Below are 19,942 nucleotides of genomic sequence, written 5' to 3'. Positions count from 1 at the left end.
CCACCCATGACCTTGGGCTATATGGCCCAAAGGAGTTGGAGAATGGTCACATGCCCCTTCTCCCTGCTCCTGCCTGCAAGTTAGATTCACTCCTGGTCAGATCAGAGAACAACTTCAGCTGGCTACTTTATTCTGTATTCGTGAGTGTATTTCTTCAACTTATATCTTAATAAATTCTGTACCCATTTAATAGACTCACATGGATTGATCATAATAAATGACGCCCAACATGGGGCACGAATTCATGACCCTGGGATTAAGAGTCCCTTGTTCTACCAACTCAGGATGAGCAGGACATAAGGAAACTGAACTTTACCAAGACAGGGTAAGATGGTCTTTCAAAATTCCTGCTTCTGAAACCAGTCAGATATTCTAGGCCTGTAGCCAACTTGGATGCCCCAATGGTGCTGAGAAACTTTAGGTGACTGTCTAGGCTGCCAGCTGTCTCTGTCTATTCTCACAAGAATTTTGGAAACTGCTTGCTTGTATTTTCCGTTTTCTCAGGTATTATTATGTTCCTTCTCAGGTCTTTGATGGAATTGAAGACTAGATAGTTACAGTTACAATCATATCTTAGCTAGAACATATTAGCACTGGAGTTAGAATCTTCAAGACAGGACAGCTATTGGAGTAATCTTGGTAATTTGCCATTTACCCATGTTCTGGACATTTCTGGACATTCAGCATGCCTTTCTTGTTTGATGTTATTCTTGTTGGTTGTAGTTCCATTTTTATTTACATTATTACCCTTTGTTTTTTCTGGACAATACTTGATAATCATTCTTATTGTATATAGTTTGCATTAAGATTAGAATCTTCGGGCTGGAGAAATGGCTTAGAGGTTAAGAGCACTGACTGCTCTTCCAGAGGTCCTGAGTTCAATTCCCAGCAACCACATGGTGGCTCACAACCATCTGTAATAAGGTCTGGTGCCCTCTTCTGGTCATACATGCTGTATACATAATAAATAAATAAATCTTTAAATAAATAAATAAATAAATAAATAAAGATTAGAATCTTCTTATTTAGACAAAAAGGGGAAATGTGGTGGTACTTGCACCACCTCATCTAGGCCCTATAGCCCAAGGTCATGGGCGGAGCAAATACCACTACATATTGTTATAATTTAAAAACTGAAATTTAAGACAGGCATGGTGGTGCACGCCTTTAGTCCCAGGGTGGAGGAGGCAGAAGCAGGGGGAATCTCTGGCCTACAGAGGGAGTTCTAGGACAGTCAGGGCTACACAGAGAAACCCTGTCTCAAAAAACAAAACAAAACAAAAAAGAAAAAGAAAAGTAATCTGAACTAAATTACCACTTAAATCCACATATTTCTTAATTCTCTTCAGAGTGTATTACTGAGAAAATGTTATACAGTAATGACCTATTTTGTGGCTGGAGGTTATATATGGCTCTGTGTGCAGAACATTTGCCTAGATGGCACAAGGTTTGGGCCACGTTCAAACCACAGCACTGCTAAAAAACAAAAACCAAAAAATAACAACAACCAAACTAACAAACAAAAAACAAAACACATACACACAAAAGTCCATATACCACAAACAAACCAAACGTTTTGTATCAAAACACACATGGGATTTGAAACGGTATTGTTTCCTTATGACTATATTCTGGATTGTTTTGACAGGGTCTCAAAGGTCTGGGCTGGCTTCAAACATCTAATATAGCTGAAGATGACCCTGAACTCTTGATCTTCCCACCTCAGTCATCCATGTGCTGTTATTACAGGATGGTGCTATCATTCTCAAATTGGTTTTTGCTTTGTTTTCCTTTTTCAGACAGGGTTCCAAGTCGTCTGCATGTGTCATGATGCCCAGTCTTCTATGGTTTCTAATTTTACTAAATTATAATTAAAAGTTATTCTTGCTGTGGAATTATGGAGGCTTTCTTATTTCTTGTTGGTGTATATGGCTTTTGTTTACTTATTTTGAGGCAGGGTCTCACATGTAGCCCTGCCTGGCCTGGAATTCTATGTAGATGAGGCTAGCCTCAAACTCACAGGGCTCTGCCTGTTCCTGCTCCTGAGTGCTGGGGTTAAAGGTGTGCATCACCATACCCAGCTATTTGTTTTGAGACTATGTGGCTTTGGCTGGTCTGTAACTCACTACACAGACAGAGCAAGCTGGCTTTACACTTTGGGCATTCCTTTTGCTTCTGCCTCCTAAGTGCTGAGTTCATAGGCACACTATCATACCCACATTGGGAGCTTTCTTTTAATATCCTAGTACAAGGGCTATGTTTATAAAAGGTACATATTTTCTTGAAAAAAATGTCTATTCTCTATAGTTTCTAAATACATCCAATAACTAATGTCTTAATATTATTAACTCCCCTAAAAGTCTTTAATTAACAAATTGTATTTTTGAGCTTCACTAAAATTTTGAAAATGTTGGATGTGGTGGCTCATGCCTGTAACCCCAGCACTGAGGGGCAAAGGCAAGGACTGTAAGTTCCAGGGCAAGCAGAGCCACATACTAGGTTTAGAGAAGCCCAGGCGAGAGTGAGACTCTGTCTTAAAAGTCTCTGGTAAAGAAACCAAGTTGAGAGGTTGGGGATTTAGCTCAGTGCTAGAGCACTTGCCTAGCAAGCGCAAGGCCCTGGGTTCGGTCCTCAGCTCTGGAAAAAAAAGAAGAAAAAAAGAAACCAAGTTGAAGAGCTGGAGAGATGGTTCAGTAGTTAAGAGGACTTGCTGCTCTTACAACTGTCTGTAATATTTCCAGGAGATCTAGTGCCCCTTATGGCCTCTGAGGACACTAGGCATGCACATGATGCACATACATGCAGGAACTTACACATAACAAATTAAGAAAAAGCCATGGGGAAAATTTCTTAGGTTTCAGGAATTAGATTTTTAGGACACTCTACACACGATTTTTGCTGGGTCTCTTTCTCTTCAACTAGCTTATGTCCATTATTTAAAAATCTCAAATTCACTTTCATTCAAACATTCAGCTTAGAGCCGGGCAGCGGTGGTGGTGCACGCCTTTAATCCCAGCACTCAGGAGGCAGAGGCAGGCGGATCTCTGTGAGTTCGAGGCTAGCCTCGACTACAGAGTGAGATCCAGGACAGGCACCAAAACTACACAGAGAAACCCTGTCTTGAAAAACCAAAAAAAAAAAAAAAAAAAAAAAAAACCAGCTTAAAAAGCTACTCTCTCAGGAAGAACATCACCCACAGAGAGGTTCAGCAGCAGAAACAAGGTTCATACCTCCCCAGACTCAGCTCAGGATCTTTAGAGAGCAGCTAAGTTTGATCGAATTCTGCTCTTGTGGAAAGGGAAAACTTGGCTTCCTAGTGGCAGCAGGTGTCTCAGATCATTAGGGTAGTAGGCTCATACAAATGTTTGATAAAGTCAGGTTACTTTTAGCTTTTAAAAAAATATTTACTTTTAATTATATATAATATACATATACACATGTATGTGTGTATATACATGCACACATATATGTATATGTATACATACACACATACATACATACATACATACATACAGATATATATGGGTATGAGCATGTGAGTGCAGATGACTACCAAGGTCTAAAAAGAGAACTGGATCTCCTGGAGATGGAGTGACAGGCAGTTTTGAGCCACTTGACATGGGTGCCAGGAACTGAACTCTGGTCCTCTGGAAGAGTAGTCCCTCCTCTAAACCAATGAGCCATCTCTCTGGCCCCCAGATTTCTATCTTGATAAAAATCCCACAATTCAAGAAATGGGGCTTTCTCTTCAAACCTTGTGCTGGGTATTTTTATGTTAACTTGACACAAGCTAGAGTCATCTGAGGAAACCTCAACTGGAAAAAATGCTTCCATTAAGACAGGGCTGGGGCTGGAGAGATGGCTCAGAGGTTAAGAGCACTGATTGCTCTTCCAGAGGTCCTGAGTTCAATTCCCAGCAACCACATGTGGCTCACAACCACCTGTAATGAGATCTGGTGCCCTCTTCTGGCCTGCAAGGACACATGCAGGCAGAACATGGTATACATAATAAATATTAAAAAAAAAAAAAAAAAAAGACAGGGCTGTAAGGGGCTGGAGAGATGGCTCAGTGGTTAAGAGCATTGGCTGCTCTTCCAGAGGACCCAGGTTCAATTCCCAGCACCCACATGGCGGTTCACGATTGGCTGTAACTCCTGTTCCAGGGTTTCTGACACCCTTACACAGATATACATTCGGGCAAAACACCAATGCACATTAAACTAAAAAAAAAAAAAAAAAAAGACAGAGCTATAGGTAAGCCTGTAGGGCATTTACTTAATCAGTGATACAGGAGGGCCCAGCCCATTATGGGTGGTGCTACCCCTGGGCTGGTGGTCCTGAATAATATAAGAAAGCAGCACTCCTCTATGAAGTCTTAATCGTGCCTGCCTCCAGGTTCCTGCCTTTTTGAATTCCTGCCCTGACTGCCTTCAATGATGAACTGTGACATGAAGAAGTAAACAAAATCAACCTTTTCCTCCTCAACTTTTGGTCATGGTATTTCATCACAGCAATAGTAACCCTAACTAAGACAGACCCTGAAAAGCATCTGGAGAAACATTGTTATATAATGCACAACCTGATTTAGAATTCTTTCCTGGGGAGGCCTAGTAGCAACTACATAACTTCTTTGCTACTCAACTGTAGATACTATGTTAATGCTCTGAGCTTTCAGATAACTCAGTTGACTTCCCAAGAGTTTCACTGGCTGGCATCTTCTATGAAGCACAGGATTTCTCAGGAATAAAAAAGAAGTCTATGTACAAAACTGAAATGTAGACCTGACTCCTAATTTGACAGGTCCTCTGTAAGTCTTCAAACAGACGTCTGAGGAGATCACTTTCTCACGGATGTTTAAAAGAAATTTAATCATGCCATCATATCATTATATTCTAAGGTCCTCAAGGGTCAGGGTATGAGACCAGTCATTTCATGTCCTCTCTTCCCCAAATAAAAGCATAGTGTACTACTTTGCATAGTGATAGTCAATGAATATTTGATGATTGTTTAATAGTTGAATATTTTAAATTTGAGCACATCAAATATATTAGGACAGGGAAGAAAAAAGTGAAATACTCACTGACAGAAAGGTGCCTGCTTCTGGGCTCAGGAGCTTGGTAGATGGTGTTTATATCCCCTGCGGACTGGGAAGGCTTGATTCGAACCTGCTTGGACACTCCAGAGTGGGGAGAGGAACTGGTCTGTAAGAGAGGAGGAAAAGTGTGAGCTAGATCTTTAATCAAGTCTGTGAAGGATCTTTGTCTTTCCTTAGGACTTCTCACACTCTTCAGGCACCTTTTAATATATAGACTGCCAGGCTTTTCACCAAATCCCAATCCTCAACCTGTCTCGGCAAATCACTATTTCCTTGATGTACTTCTACAGCTTCAGTGATATAGATGTACTGAACTCTGTGCCCCAATTCAATGGGTAATGACCCAGATACAGTAACAGATAGAGTAACACCATCTGTGTAATAATCTGCCAAACAATAAAGAGCTGGAAATACCCTCTCATATATTTATTTATCAAGAGGCTGAAGAGGTGGCTCCGCAGTTAAAGAGCACTTGCTACTTTTACAGAGGACCCAGGTTCAGCTCCCAGTACTTACATGGCAGCTCAAAACTATCTAACTCCAGTTCCTGAGGCCCCAACACCCTCTCTGGCCCCCTCAGGGACCAGCACACATGTGCAATACATATATACAGGTAAAACACTCACACACAAAATAAAAATAAATCTTAAAAAAATTATCTAGCGAGCATAGAAAGAACAGCAGAAAACTATTTCAGCAACAAAGTCATCTACTGTGAAGGTACAGTGATGGTATTTCTGTACCCTACAAAATTCTGGCTACTAAATATGTATTTTAATTTTTTCCCTTTTTTTTGACAAGGCCTTATTGGTGGCCTAACTGGCCTTGAACTTGTGATCTCCCTGTCTCAGGTGCCTGAGTGCTGAGATTATAAATATGTACTACTATGCCAGATTAAATACGTACTTTACAAAGCCACTCAGGGGACCATGGGTGTCCCAGGGCCTTGCTGCCACTAGGGCCATACTGATCTGGGTGGCCTGTACTGATGGTGGAGCCATGGTGACACTCAAGCCAGAGCTGCTGCTGAGGGCCATGTCTGTGTCTGTGTTCCTGCTACAGCTGGAGTCTGTGATGATGTCTATGGCCCATGTTGCCACAGGGGGTCATAGGAACTACGTGTGTTGAAATCCAAGGGCTGTGCTGAGCTGGCCCCATCCCTTACTGGCCCTGGGATAGCTGGCCGTGCCCCTTGCTGGACTCTACAGCAGGAGAGCTGGCTCCAATGGGATGGGCTTAAGAGAGCTGGCTCTGCCCCTCTCCTGAGGGGTACGGTCCCAGTGGCCAGGACAGAGCAGCTCAGCTACCACCCAGACCCATATCCTGGACCTTGGGTTGGTCCATCCTAACATCTACCCCATCTATGACGGGCTGGAGTATGTGAAGGGACTGGTCCTGCAGAACGACAGCGGCAGGATCCCCATGACTTGGGGCAACAGCAGGATATCTGAGGAGCTTAGGAGAGGGTCCAGTGATAATGGTGTGCTAGAGGCCTTTGAAGCAGACCAATGACTCGTTGCAATAAACATTTTGTGGATGGGGCCAACTGGACAAAAGGGTATATTGCGTGACACACCACAGCACCCAATGCCACTAGGATGAATGAAGAGGTGTTAGAAAGACTGAGGAGCAAGGTGTTTTGTTGCTGTTGTTTGTTTTTAATTGATTTTTTTTTGGTGGGGGCATTCATTTGGGGATGCTGCTGCAGGGGTTAGGGGAAGATATGGAGGGACTGGGAGGTGAGTGGGATTGGGGTACATGATGTGAAATTCCCAAAGAATTATGTTTAAAAAACAAAAAACAAAAACAAACCAAAGCTACTCAGGGGCGTTGAGCAGCTCAGTCAGTAGTAAGAGCGCTCCCTTTGCAAGAATGAGGGCCTGAGTTTCGGTTCCAGCACCTATGGAAAGAGCCAGACACGACTGTGCGCTCCTGTAACCCCAATATGGGAAGTGAATGGGGTGCTGGAGACAAGAGGGACACTGGAGCTTGCTGGCCACTAGCCTAGTTCCAGGTTCAGCAAAGAGATACTAACTTAGGGAAATAAGGTAGAGTGTGATAGCAGAATACCTGATGTCCTCCTCCAGCCTATCTGCATTTGTACATACATGTGCACATACACCACACACACACAGAAAGGTAACTCGATCTGCTCCTTCTTCCACAACTATAATCACTCTCTCAGATCTCAGCGGCTTCAAAGCACCAAGGTTTACAATAGTCACATTCTAATGGGAAAGGCAGTCAAGTTGGAGGTCAAGGACCTTAGACCAGGGTCAGCAGCCTTCCTGCACTCACCCTGATTTTGTGCTAACCCAGTCAAGCCACCCAGGTGAGACATCAAATAACAGGGTGGGGCTTTACACTGAGAAAGCTTAAAATTTAATATGAAAAAAGAAAAGAAGAGTGCTATCAAGAGTAAAAATAGGAGCTACAATTTGCGTCCAAGTTTTTACTTGCTTGTCTGCATCTCTTCTACCTCCCAACAGGGGAAAAAAAAGTACCACATAAACAATCTCTATATCCTGTCCTTCAGGAAAAAGGCTTCCCGCTTCCAGGGGCAAGTTCAGCTGCCAAGCAACCTTCCCTAGTCTTTCCATGCCAGACTTCATCACATGTAAGGTTGTCTTGACAAACTGTCTTGTTCTAACAGGAAGTCAGAACCAAGGGGAAGTGAATGTTCTTGCTGAAGCCTCCAATGTGCAATAGCTCTCTGCTCAGAGTCAGAAAGGAAAAAACAGCCAAAACCACATACTGGGGGGAAAAGGGCAAGGAGAGGCCCCATAGCCCTGAAGTTAGGGAAGGAGCTACATGATGAGTGGCCAAGGTCATCTGCTTAGACGCAAAGCCTTTCACATAGTGGAGACTGACTGAATCTTGGCAGCATGGATTTGAAATATATCAAAGAACATATACTCTAATCTTCAGGGTTTTTTTGTTTGTTTGTTTGTTTGTTTTTCGAGACAGAGTTTCTCTCTGTGTAGCTTTGGAGTCTGTCCTAGAACTCGCTTTGAAGACCAGGCTGGCCTCGAACTCAGAGATCCGCCTGCCTCTGCCTCCCAAGTGCTGGGATTAAAGGTGTGCGCCACCACTGCCCGGCCTAACCTTCAGTTTTAAAAATCTATAAACCGGGAGGTGGGACTGGAGAGATGGTTCAGCAGTTAAGAGCACTGGCTGCTCTTCTAAAGGGGCTAGGTTGGATTCCCAGCATCCACATGACAGCTCACACTGTCTGTAACTCTAGTTCCAGGGGATCCAACACCCTCCTCTGGCCTCCATGGGCACCAACCACATATGTAGTTTAGGTAATACACAGAAAATAAAATAATTTTAAAAATCTAAAAGCTATAAAAAAATTAAAACTGGGATAGGGGTGTAGCTCAGTTGGTAGGGTGCTTACACGGAACCCTGGGTTCAGTCTCAGCACTGAGTAAACTAGACAGGGTGATGTACACCTGTGTACATTCCAGCACTCCAGAGGTAGAAGCAGTAGGATCAAGAAGTACAAGTCATCCATCCTCAGCTACATAGTGGGTTCAAAATAAGCTTGGGTTAGAGATTGCCTCAAAATAAAGAAACAGTAACAAAAGCTGGATGAGGCAATTACAAAACATGGAGATTCATAGCAGAGAAAGAAAATGGCCAACATTTATTAGTGATATAGGAACTGAAGACTGAAGCTACAGTGTGCTGGAGTAGTGTACTTCAGTGTGATCTCTAGTGCCAGTCTATGTGGTAGCATACTGGTCCCCTCTCGGTAACCAGTAATGACAGTAATCCTGGAAACACTTTATAGCAATCTGGTAGAGTAACTTTATATCAACTGAATATAACTAAAAACCATGGGCTTATAGTTTATAGGTGTCTACTTTTTCTTTTTTTGTTGTTTTGTTTTGGTGGATGAGGGTCAGATTCAGGGCCAGGGCCTTGGATTTATTAGGCAAGCATCCCACCACTGAACTGCCTATAAACTCCAGTCTGTCTACTTTATATTTCACATTTCACTTTTCTTTTTCTTTTTTTTGAGACAGAGTCTCTCCATTATGTAGCTCTGGCTATTCTAAAACTCACTATGTAGACCAGGTTGGCCTTGAGCTCCCAGAGATGTGCCTGCTTCTGCCTCCCAAGTGCTGTGATTAAAGGTGTGCGCCACAAAGCCTATCCCATTTTGCTTTTCAAATTAAATAGTTAATTAAAAATTGGAAATTAAAAGCACAAAATTAATATTTCATGTGCCTGTATACATACATGTGGATGACATGGATTAATGATGGGTAGTATCTTTCCTTGATCACTCTCCTTCTTTTAAAACAATCTATTTATTTAAAAACAACTATTTATGTATTTACTTATTTCTGCGTGTGCAGAGGTAAGATGGCTCGTGTGAGTTAGTTCTCGACTACCACCAGATAGGCTCCAGGGATCACACTCAGGTCATGAGAGTTGGCAGTCAGTACTTTCACTTTCTGAGCCATCTCATTGCCCTCTACTTTTATTTCTTTTAACAAATTTTTATTTAATTAAATTAATTCATTTAATGGAGGCAGAGTCATCATGTTGCCTTAGCTGGTCTTTTTATTTTATTTTTAAATTTTATTCTGTGTTTATGTGTACATGTGAAGGATGCATACATGTCATGGCATGTATGTGGAGACAACTTTTGGGAGCTGGTTCTCTTTCCGCCATGTGGGTCCTCAGGATAAAAATCAGGTTGTCAGGCTTAGAGGCAAGAGCCTTTACCCACAAAGCGACTTGTCACCCTATCTTTATTATTTCTTCTTCTTCTTCTTCTTCTTCTTCTTCTTCTTCTTCTTCTTCTTCTTCTTCTTCTTCTTCTTCTTCTTCTCCTCCTCCTCCTCCTCCTCCTCCTCCTCCTCCTCCTCCTCCTCCTCCTCCTCCTCTTCCTCATTATTAATATTGCTTTTTGAGACAGGTTCTCACTGCTGGTGGCCTTGACCTCACAGAGATCCACTTGTCTCTGCCTCCCAAGTGCTGGGATTAAAGGTGCATGCCACTACACCCAGCCTCCACTGTTACTAAGTGAAAATCTTTGTTAATGCTAAAAATAGAAGCAATTTAAGTTTCCTATTAGCACCTCCCCCCAAAAGTTAGTCATGTAATTATGGTATATTTTGTTAAGGAAATTATGCATCATAACAAATTATAATTATGAAGATTAGATAGTGGAACAATGTTCATGATAATATAAAGTAAACTTAGAGACTTGCAGGAATAGCACTGAAAAAGTTTACATCAAGTATGTCTACATACATTAGAAACTCAAGAGGTATGTGCAGAAATAAACCAATAAATGTGTTATGATGAGGACTGTGTACAACAGCTTTGCTTTTTTAAACTTTAAAAAAAATTTATTCATGTATTTTATGTATACGAGTGCTCTGTTCTTAGGTACATCAGATGTACCTATTACAGATGGTTGTGAACCACCACATGGTTGCTGGGAATTGAACTAGTACCTCTGGAAGAACAATTAGGTGCTCTTAACGGCCACCTCTCCAGCCCCCAGCTTTGCTTTTTTAAATGTGTAACTTTAAAGCAGTAGTTCTCAACCTTCATAATGCTATAATCCTTTAATATACTTTCTCATGTCGTGGTGACCCCCAACCATAAAATTATTTTCATTGCTACTTCACAATTGTAATTTTGCTACTGTTATGAGTCGTAAATATCTGTGTTTTCCGATGGTCTTAGGTGACCCATGAAAGGGTCATTCAATCCCCTCAAAGGGGTCAAGACCCACAGATTGAGAACCACTGCTTTAAATGATAGGACTCGAGACATTTATGTAGCATTTGTCCTATGCAAGACCATGATGAGTGTCAGAGTTTAGACGGTCAGTTATTTTATTAAAATTATTTTAAATAATTCTGTGCCAAAGCTATACCTATTGTCTTATATAAGCACCCTTTAGTAAATGGAATGTGGAAGTAAATAACTAGTTATCTTTTAACTTCTCAGGGGATCAGAGGAGTATAGGAATTACGAGTCAGAGGTGATAGTACAATCAGGAAATAATTCAACTAAATTGCTAATCCAGCTTCTTTTATAAGGAAGGGAGGTTTGCTAAAAATGATCAACATTTGCTGAGAATTTGTGCTGATAGTCTTATGTCAACCTGACATAAACTAGAGTTATCTGAAAGGAGGGAACCTCAACTGAGAAAATGCCTCCATAAAATTCAGCTGTAAAACACTTCTTAATTAACGACTAATGGGGGAGGGCCCAGCCCATTATGGGTGGTGCTATCCCTGGGCTGGTGGTCCTGGGTTCTGTAAGAAAGCAAGCTGAGCAAGCCATGAGGAGCAAGCCAGTAAACAGCACCCCTCCTTGGCCTCTGCATCAGCTCCTGCTCCAGGTTCTCACCCTGTTGGAGTTCCTGTCCTGACTTCCTTTGACACTGAACAGTGAAATGGAAGTGTAAGCCAAAAAACCCTTTCCTCCCCGACTTGTGTTTTGGTCATGGTGTTTCACTGCAACAATAGAAACCCTAACTAAGATAGAGTTTAAAAAGCAATCCTCAGGGGCTGGAGAGATGGCTCAGCAGTTAAGAGCACTGGCTGCTCTTCTAGAGGTCCTGAGTTCAATTCCTGGCACCCACACAGGGGCTCACAACCATCTATAAAAGGATCTGATGCTCTCTTCTGTCATTCAGGCACATATGCAAATGTACTCATGTACATAAATAAATACATTAAAAAGGCACTCCTCATGTACTATTTAAAGAAAGGGTGGGACAGTGTCTCAAAACAATGATACAGCTCCTAGTCTTAGGGAGTTTATAATCTTTTGTAGCATAACTTACAAATATGCAATGAGAAGGCAATTACTAAACAAAATGTGAACGGGTATGAAAACTACATCCAGACTGAAGGAATAAGAAATAATAAAAACAGTTATAGCAAGAATGCTGATAAACTGTAATAGGTAGTATCAAACCAGTTGCTAAGAAACAAGAAGACAGGACGGACTGGCTGCAGACACGGAGGGAATATGCCAAAGGAGATGAAAACTATAAGACTGGGAAACGAAAAGCAAGGAACAGTTGGTAATTGTGTGGTTTGAATGAGAATGGCCTTCATAGGCTCATATCTTTGAATGCTTAGTAACCAAGAAGTAGGACTGTTTGAAGATTAGAAGGATTAGGAGGTATGGCCTTGCTGGAGGAAGTGTGTCAGTGGGATGGGTGTTGAGGTTTCAAAAGCCCATCCTAGGCCCAATGTCTGTCTGTCTGTGTATGTGTGTTGTGTGTGTGTGTGTGTGTGTGTGTGTGTGTGTGTGTGTGTATCTCCCTCACTCTCTCTGTTCCTCCAACCTCCTCTGGTCTGCTGCTTGTGGATCAAGGTATAGCTCTCTGCTATTTCTCCAACACCATGCTCCCCACCATGATGATAATGGACTCACTTCTGAAACTGTAAGCAAGCTCCCAATTAAATGCTTTCTTTTATAAGAGTTGCCTTGGTCATGATGTCTCTTCACAGCAATAGAACAGTGATTAACCTAGATGCTAGGTTAGATTGATTGCTTGATTCATTCATGTGCTAGATATAAACCCAGGGCCTCCCAAATGCTAGGTAAGTGTTCCATCACTAAGATACATCCTTGGCTGCCTTAGGCTTCATTTAGATTTCACCTGATAGTAAGGAATGACAATAAGGAGCAGGTGAGTAAGTTGAAAAGATAAATATAATGGTATATATCTACTTCGGAATATTTCACCAACATACCCAGACAAAGGATATATTTGAGATTAAGAAAACCTCTTTGTCAGGTGTGGTGGCACATGCCTTTAATGCCACCACTCAGCATACAGAGCAGGTGGATCTCTGTGAGTTCAAGGCCAGGCTGGTCTACATAGTGAGTTCCAGACAGCCAGAGCTCATATATATGAGGAGCCAGGGAAATGGTCCAGCAGTTAAGGGCACTTACTGTTCTTGCAGAGGACCTGGGTTCATTTCCAAGCACATACATGGGAGTTCACAATCATCCTTAATTCCAGTTCTAGGAATCTATGTCCTCTTCTGACTTCCATATGCACCAGACATGCATGCAGGTGGTGCACATATATACATGCAACCAAAACACTCATACACATGAAATAAAATAAATCTAAATAAATAAATGGAGCCTGGTGTAGTGGTACCTTTAATCCCAGCACTTAGGAGGCAGACCTGTTGAGTTCTAGGCCATCCAGGGTTACCTAGTGAGACTCTACCTCAGAAAACAACACAAAAGAAACAAAACAAAATAAAACGGCAGCAAAGGACCAGTCCACCTAAACTATTCTGGTATGCTACGTCCATCATTCTCATATAACTGTTCTGTCTACAGTTAGCTGTCTTCAACTGTAATTAAAAGAAAGAGTGCCAAGACATCTTCCAGAACATCCATCTGCAGTGATGGCAAACAGGTCAAGATTGCAAGCATGCTTACAAAATGTACACCCCAAGGAAGCATTCAGTAGAGGAAAATGTGTAAGAGATAATTCCCAGGCATTTGATAAACCAGTCACTTTAAGCTGGCAAACTGCAAGAAGCCCTTCAGCCTACAGCCAGTTTTCCCAGTGAACACAAGTGAAAGTATATTTCTCATATGTGTCTCAAAGGCAAGGCCAGGCCACTGAGTTATGGGAACTGGGTTCAAAAAGCATGTGAGTCTCAAATCTTTGACAGCTAATCCTTGTACCTAACCCCTACACTATACAAATATCTCTTATTTAGATCAAAATCTAATCAAAGGAATATGTGGTGTATTTTTTTCTCCTTTATCATGAAATGCTTTTCTCCCCTCTCCCATGCTGTTGGTCAAATCATCTTTGTTGTGATTGACCCTAACAATCTGGCTTCCAGTGAAATCAAATGTAGAAGACTTGCTGGTCACTGATGGGGCTGGAATGAATGTTATATTCTTACGTTGGCAGTGGCTAAGAAACATAAAATCCTGTCAAGTAAACAAGGCAAAACTGAAGGAATGTAAGCTTTGTCTTCCACGACAGGGGCTACTTACATGGTTTCTGTCCTGGGATAACAGTAGTATCCTAAGGCTTTTCATGCTTGAGCTTCTATCCAAAATGTCAATTGCTTTATCAAGATCATCTTGGTTTTTCAACAGGATGTAGAGCTATAACAACAGGGCACAGAAAAAAGGAAATCATATAAAATACAAATCTATCTTAATGCTTTAGTTTGCAAAAACAAAAAACTAAAAATATGTGCAGAGAAAAACAATCTCATTGGATACTATGAGGTCTTATGAGATCCAGCTGAAATTATAAGTTTGTTTCCTCTCAGTGTGCAGTAATTCCCAAATAGATCTACAGAGCTGTGCATCCATCAGTTCTTTTCAATCTTAAAACAGTTCCCTCACTTAGATCTTATGCCCATTTACAGTCCATCCCTCTTCCCACTGCCAGTGCTAGGCAGCTGCCAGCATATTTTCTAACTCTACAGATTTGTATTTTTTGAACTTTTAATATAAATGGAGTCATACAGTTTTATATATATGATTTTTTTTGTTTTGTTTTTGTTTTTTGAGACAGGATCTCTCTATGTAGCCCTGGCTGTCTTGAAACTCACTTTGTAGATCAGGTTTGTCTTGAACTCACAGAGATCCTTCTGCCTTTCCCTCTTGTGCTGAGATTGAAGCATGTGCCACTATGCGAGACCTCTTTGTTTTAAAAGTTCATTTTATTCATTTGTGTGTGAGCCCGATGTATGTGCATGTGTACCACATGCATGCAGATGCCTATGGAGACCAGAAAGAGTATATCGGATTCTCTGAAACTACAGTTACAGACAGTTGTGAGCTGCTTGATGTGGATGCTGGGAACCAAACCTGAGTCCTCTGCAAGGGCAAGTAGTCTTATCTGATGAGTCACCTCTATAGCCCCTGGAGTCAATTCTTTATTTTTTTAAAAGAGTGTACTTGTTTTTTTAATGTGTATGCATGTTTTGCCTGCATGAATGTAGGTTTGCCTCATGTGTGCCTGGTGCTTATGGAGGTCAGAAGAAGGTGTTGGATCCCCTGAAACTAGAATTATAGATAGTTGTGCATTCTCCAATCCCTCAATTCAATTTTTAAAGCTTTAGTCTTAAGCCAGAGACAATGGCACACACCTATTATGCCAGCACTCAGAAGGTTGACATATGAGAATTACGATTTTGAGGTCAGCCTGTCTGGGCTACATAATGCTTTCCTTTATAAGAATTGTGTAGTCATGGTGTCTCTTCACAGCAATTGAAATCCTAAGACAGCAGTGCTTAATGTTATATAACACTTAAAGGCAGGACTAGAACTGGAAATCAACCTCCTCTGTTCCTAGCCCATGTAATTACTGAGAAGGTATCTGAGAATGCAGATAACTCTCACTTACTGTTACACGCAGAGGACATTATGAATACTAAAATTTAAAAAAAATTGTGTGTATGATGTGTCTGTGTTTGACATATGTGTATGCGTACACTTGTGAGTTTGGGTGTGCACACACCACAGTGCATGTGTGTAGATCAGAAGACAACCTCAGACCCCAGTGTCCACCTTCCACCTGGTTTCAAACAATCTCTTTGTGTTGTTTGCCACTGCATAAGCTAGAGCGATGACCTGCTGTGAGTGTCAGGGATTCTCTTGTCTCTGACTTCCATCTCACTGTGGGAGCGCTGGGACAGACATACACTACAGTGCCTGGTTTTTGCAGAGATTCTCTGGATTTGAACTCAGGTCCTTATACTTGGACAGCAAGTGCTTTACCCACTGAGCCATCTCCATAGCCCAAGTACTTAATATTAAAGATGCAAAAGTATGCTTTACCTAGGACCTAGCAAATGTCAGAACTTATATGTGTATGCTAAAAACAAAATTCAAGCAAAAGCCCAATTAACTTATTCAGTTCCTAACTTATAAAGAGATAATAACTCCAAATCCCAAATTGGAATAAACCATCAGTACTAAAATAAATAAAACCTCAAAACTATTCATAGGATGGGAAAATGTTTTATAATTCATATCACATTGCAGATAAGTTCCTTCCCGAGGAATAAATGACAGGCCGGGATGTAGTTCAGTTGGTAGTGTGTTGCCCAGCATGTAAGGAAGCACTACATTCAAGCCCCAGCACTGCATCAAGCAGGCACAAGTGTGTTTACCTAGAATCCCAGCCCTTGGGAGGGGGAGACAGGAGAATCTGTCTGAGTGCCATGAAATTGGAAAGAAAGAAACAGAAAGACAGATGGACGGAAAGAAAGAGAGTGAGAGAGAGAGTCAGTTTGGGGGGTAGGATAAAGAAATCACTGGAATAAGCATGCTAATTTCCAAAAAAACTAAAGATAATTTTGCCAATTTATGAGTCTAGTACATAGACTACATAAGAACTCTTACAATCAACAATAAAGGCTCAACTTTTAAAATAAGCAAAGACAATGTACGTGGCCAATAAGCACAAAAAAAGATGCTCTACATCATGAGTCATTAGGGAAATGCCAAGCAAAATCACAATGTCACAGCATTTCACATGTACTAGAAGGGATATCAGAAAAGGAAAATGGAGTATATTGGCAAACACTGTAATTCCAGCACTCAGGATAGTAGCTCAGAGACAAGAGTGCTTCCCTAGCATGCAGAGACTGGGAAAAGGGAAAAAGAGGGTGCAGGAAATAAGTGATGGTAAGATTGGTGGAGAAATCTCAGTTCTCATACATCATTGGTAGAACTATTTAATGGTATAGACATAATAGGAAACTTCAGAAGTTAAAAAGTTGCTGCACCTAGCAATTCTACTTCTAGGTATATGTAACAACTGAAAATACATGTTCATGTAAAACCTTATACACAAATGTTCACAATCACCAAAAACTGAAAGCGACTTGATAGATATATAAAAAGTGGTATATACAGCTTTGTGATAGTGACACACGTCTTTAATCCCAGCACTCGGGAGACAGAGGCAGACAGATCTCTTGAGTTTGAGGCCAGCCTGGTCTATAGAGTGAGTTCCAGGAGAGCTAAGGCTACACAGAGAAACCCTGTCTTGAAAAAAAAAAATCAATAAATAAAATGGTATATATTCATATAAATGAATTTTTATTGTTCTGCAACAAAGAGTAATAAAGTACTGATACACGCGACAGTATGAAAACACAGGCTTAGCGGAAGAAGTCAGGCACAAAAGGCTCTATACTGTATGATTCTACATACATGAAATATTCAGAATAAGCAAATCCAAAGATACTGAAATTAGGTAAGTGGCAACTAAAATCTGGAGAGAGGAGACTGGCGAATGACAGATAATGAATGGGTCTAAAGTATTTCTTTAGAAGATGAAACTGCTTTGAAATTAGCTGGTGGTTTGGGCTATATAACTCTATTAATTCAATATAAACCCCAATGAATCTGATACTTTAATGGGTTGAATTTTAAGATAAGTGAATTATACCTCAATAACTATTACTACAAAAATATATATTAAACTATAATCAATTTCTTATTGGGTATTCTCAAATCCTGACAAGCAGAGTTTAAAGGGAGAAAAGAAAAAATTGAGGATTTTTTTTTTTTGAGACAGGGTCTTTCTATTTATCCCTGGCTGTCCTTGGGCTCCCAATATAGATCAGGCTGTCCTAGAACTCACAGAGATCCTCCTCCTCTGTTCCTGAGTGTTGGCTTTAAAGGTGTGGGCCACCACGCTCAGTAGAATTGACATATTTAAAATTAACAAAATATAAACTGATCAACTCCAGATCACTGACCTAAATATAAAAGAACATGTACTAATGTAATTAATAACAATTCTTGATATATGGATTTAAAATTAATATCTACACAAATAAATAATATTTTGTTGTCAAGAACGCAGGGGGCAAAGAATGGTGGCATACTTGGGAGACAGAGGCAGGATTTGCAATAAGTTCAAGGTCAGCCTAATTTATAGAGGGAATTCCACACCAGCCAGAGCTGCATAAGGAAACTCATCACAAAAAAAGAAAGGGAGGGGAAAGAGTTTGAAAAATATCTGGAATTCTTACATGCATGTGTATATGTGCATGTTGTGGTGGGGGTGTACTTGGCATATACGTCGATGTAGAAGTGGACGGAAAAATCTTCCTCCATTGTTCTCCACCTCATTTTTGAGACAGTTTCTCACTGAGCCTGAGCTCACTGATTTCACTAGACTAGCAGGGCACCAAAACCCAGGGATTCTCCTGGTTCTGCCTCCCTAGCACCTGGCCTTTTATGTCGGTGTTGGGGAATCTGAACTCAGGGCCTCCATACTTGGGGAGCAAGCAGTTTGACAACCGAGCCATCTCTCCAGCCCTTGATTCTTTTTGTTGTTGTTTTTAGTTTTTCAAGACAGAGTTTCTCTGTGTAGCCCTGTCTGTCTAGGAACTCACTCTGTAGACCAGGCTGGCCTCGAACTCATAGAGATCTGCCTGTCCTTGCCTCCCGAGCTCAGGGATTAAAGGTGTGCACAACCATGCCTGGGTCAGTCCTTGATTCTTTAATGGAATTCTTAATGGAAAAACAACTGAAAGAGGAAAAAAAGTACCAAGTCATCTATGGAATCCTTTGTTTCTTTGGTACTGATGAGATCAGCAACATGAACCTCAGTCTCTCATGTAATGACTCAATCTTTTTAAGGAGAGTTATATCCTAGATGGAAAATGTCTTAGTTTATGTGCCTTAGAATATTTGTATTTTATTTTTATAAACTATAGTTAGTGATTTACTTACCAAATTTACCATATTTCAAAAATGTACCCTAAAAACCTATAGATCATTGGGTGTGTGGTACATGTCACTGTAGTGCCAGTACTGGAGAGGCAAAAGCAAAAAGACCATGATTGCAAAGCTAGCATGGGCAACTTAACAAAATCTTGTCTAAAAAAACCAAAATCTTCAGCACCTAAGGCTAGGTGTGAGTGTACACCTGCAATCCCAGCACACAGGAGCTGGAAGCAGGAAGATAACCTTGGCTGCATATTCAGACTGTCTTAAAAACAAAAACAAAACAAAAACCCTTTTTACATACAAATACACACATCTCAGCAACCACCAATTTAGGGACTTAATTACAGAGAAATTTTCTAATTTGTTATCAAATACTAAAAACTACACAGTAAGAGGGTTAAGGATGTGGCTCAGTGGTAAAGCATTTGCATGGCAGACTCAAGTCAATTGTCACCAACATTTTTCCTTAAGACACATGTTTTCTATTACATAAACATCAATGCATTACCTTTCAGACTAATAGAAACTGTTAGCCTAAACCAATGGTAGACTTACTTAAGAGCTAGAAAAACAAAGTAATAGTCAAAAGAATTCCTTCCTAGGTGAAATTTGGAACGGAAATAAATAAAGACTGTTGGGGAAAGGAATGAAATAAATAGTTAATCAATGGGTTAGATGCTAACTTTTAAAACAAGCTACAATTAGAATTAAACTCTGAGAGAAGAATCTAGCTTTTATGAACGTTATAGATTATCTATGCCATCGTTCTTTACACCTTCCCAGCTCCTGCTGAAATTTCCACTTGTTAAGGCTGTGCTGAGGAAAACAACAACAGCAAAACCCTATTACAAAATAAAAACAAACAAACAAAGCCTTGGCTCTGGCACTTCATCTTATCCCACCACAGATTAAGATGTTACTGAATAAGGAGGATGCAAGTAGCTATATAATCTCTCATCTAGGAAATAAAAATCCCAGTTGTTGCAGTTAATAAGAGGCTCCAGAAACAGAAAACCTGCAGATGATATTAAAGAAACAAACTAAACATTTTTCAGGTAAAAAGTGAAAAAATGCACAGGGCTGTCCCTCTTGGCCCTTTCCCATCCATCT

At 40.7% G+C, this 19,942-nt stretch overlaps 1 protein-coding gene across 2 annotated transcripts in view; it reads right to left on the bottom strand.

Annotated features, from left to right (window-relative positions):
* Positions 1 to 19,942, bottom strand: part of Map3k3 (mitogen-activated protein kinase kinase kinase 3) — an 80,861-nt gene that overhangs the window by 29,365 nt on the left and 31,554 nt on the right. For both annotated transcript variants that reach the window (XM_059271961.1, XM_059271962.1), the window contains exons 5-6: positions 14,120 to 14,233; positions 5,081 to 5,201 (exon numbers count right to left, since the gene is read on the bottom strand). In XM_059271961.1, coding sequence (XP_059127944.1) covers positions 5,081 to 5,201; positions 14,120 to 14,233 — 235 coding nt within the window. The remainder of the gene's footprint in view (positions 1 to 5,080; positions 5,202 to 14,119; positions 14,234 to 19,942) is intronic.

Source organism: Peromyscus eremicus, chromosome 8a (genome assembly GCF_949786415.1).
Source record: "Peromyscus eremicus chromosome 8a, PerEre_H2_v1, whole genome shotgun sequence".
Taxonomy (NCBI): Eukaryota; Metazoa; Chordata; class Mammalia; order Rodentia; family Cricetidae; genus Peromyscus; species Peromyscus eremicus.
Note: the sequence above shows the minus strand (reverse complement) of the source record. Positions and strands in the feature narration are given on the sequence as shown.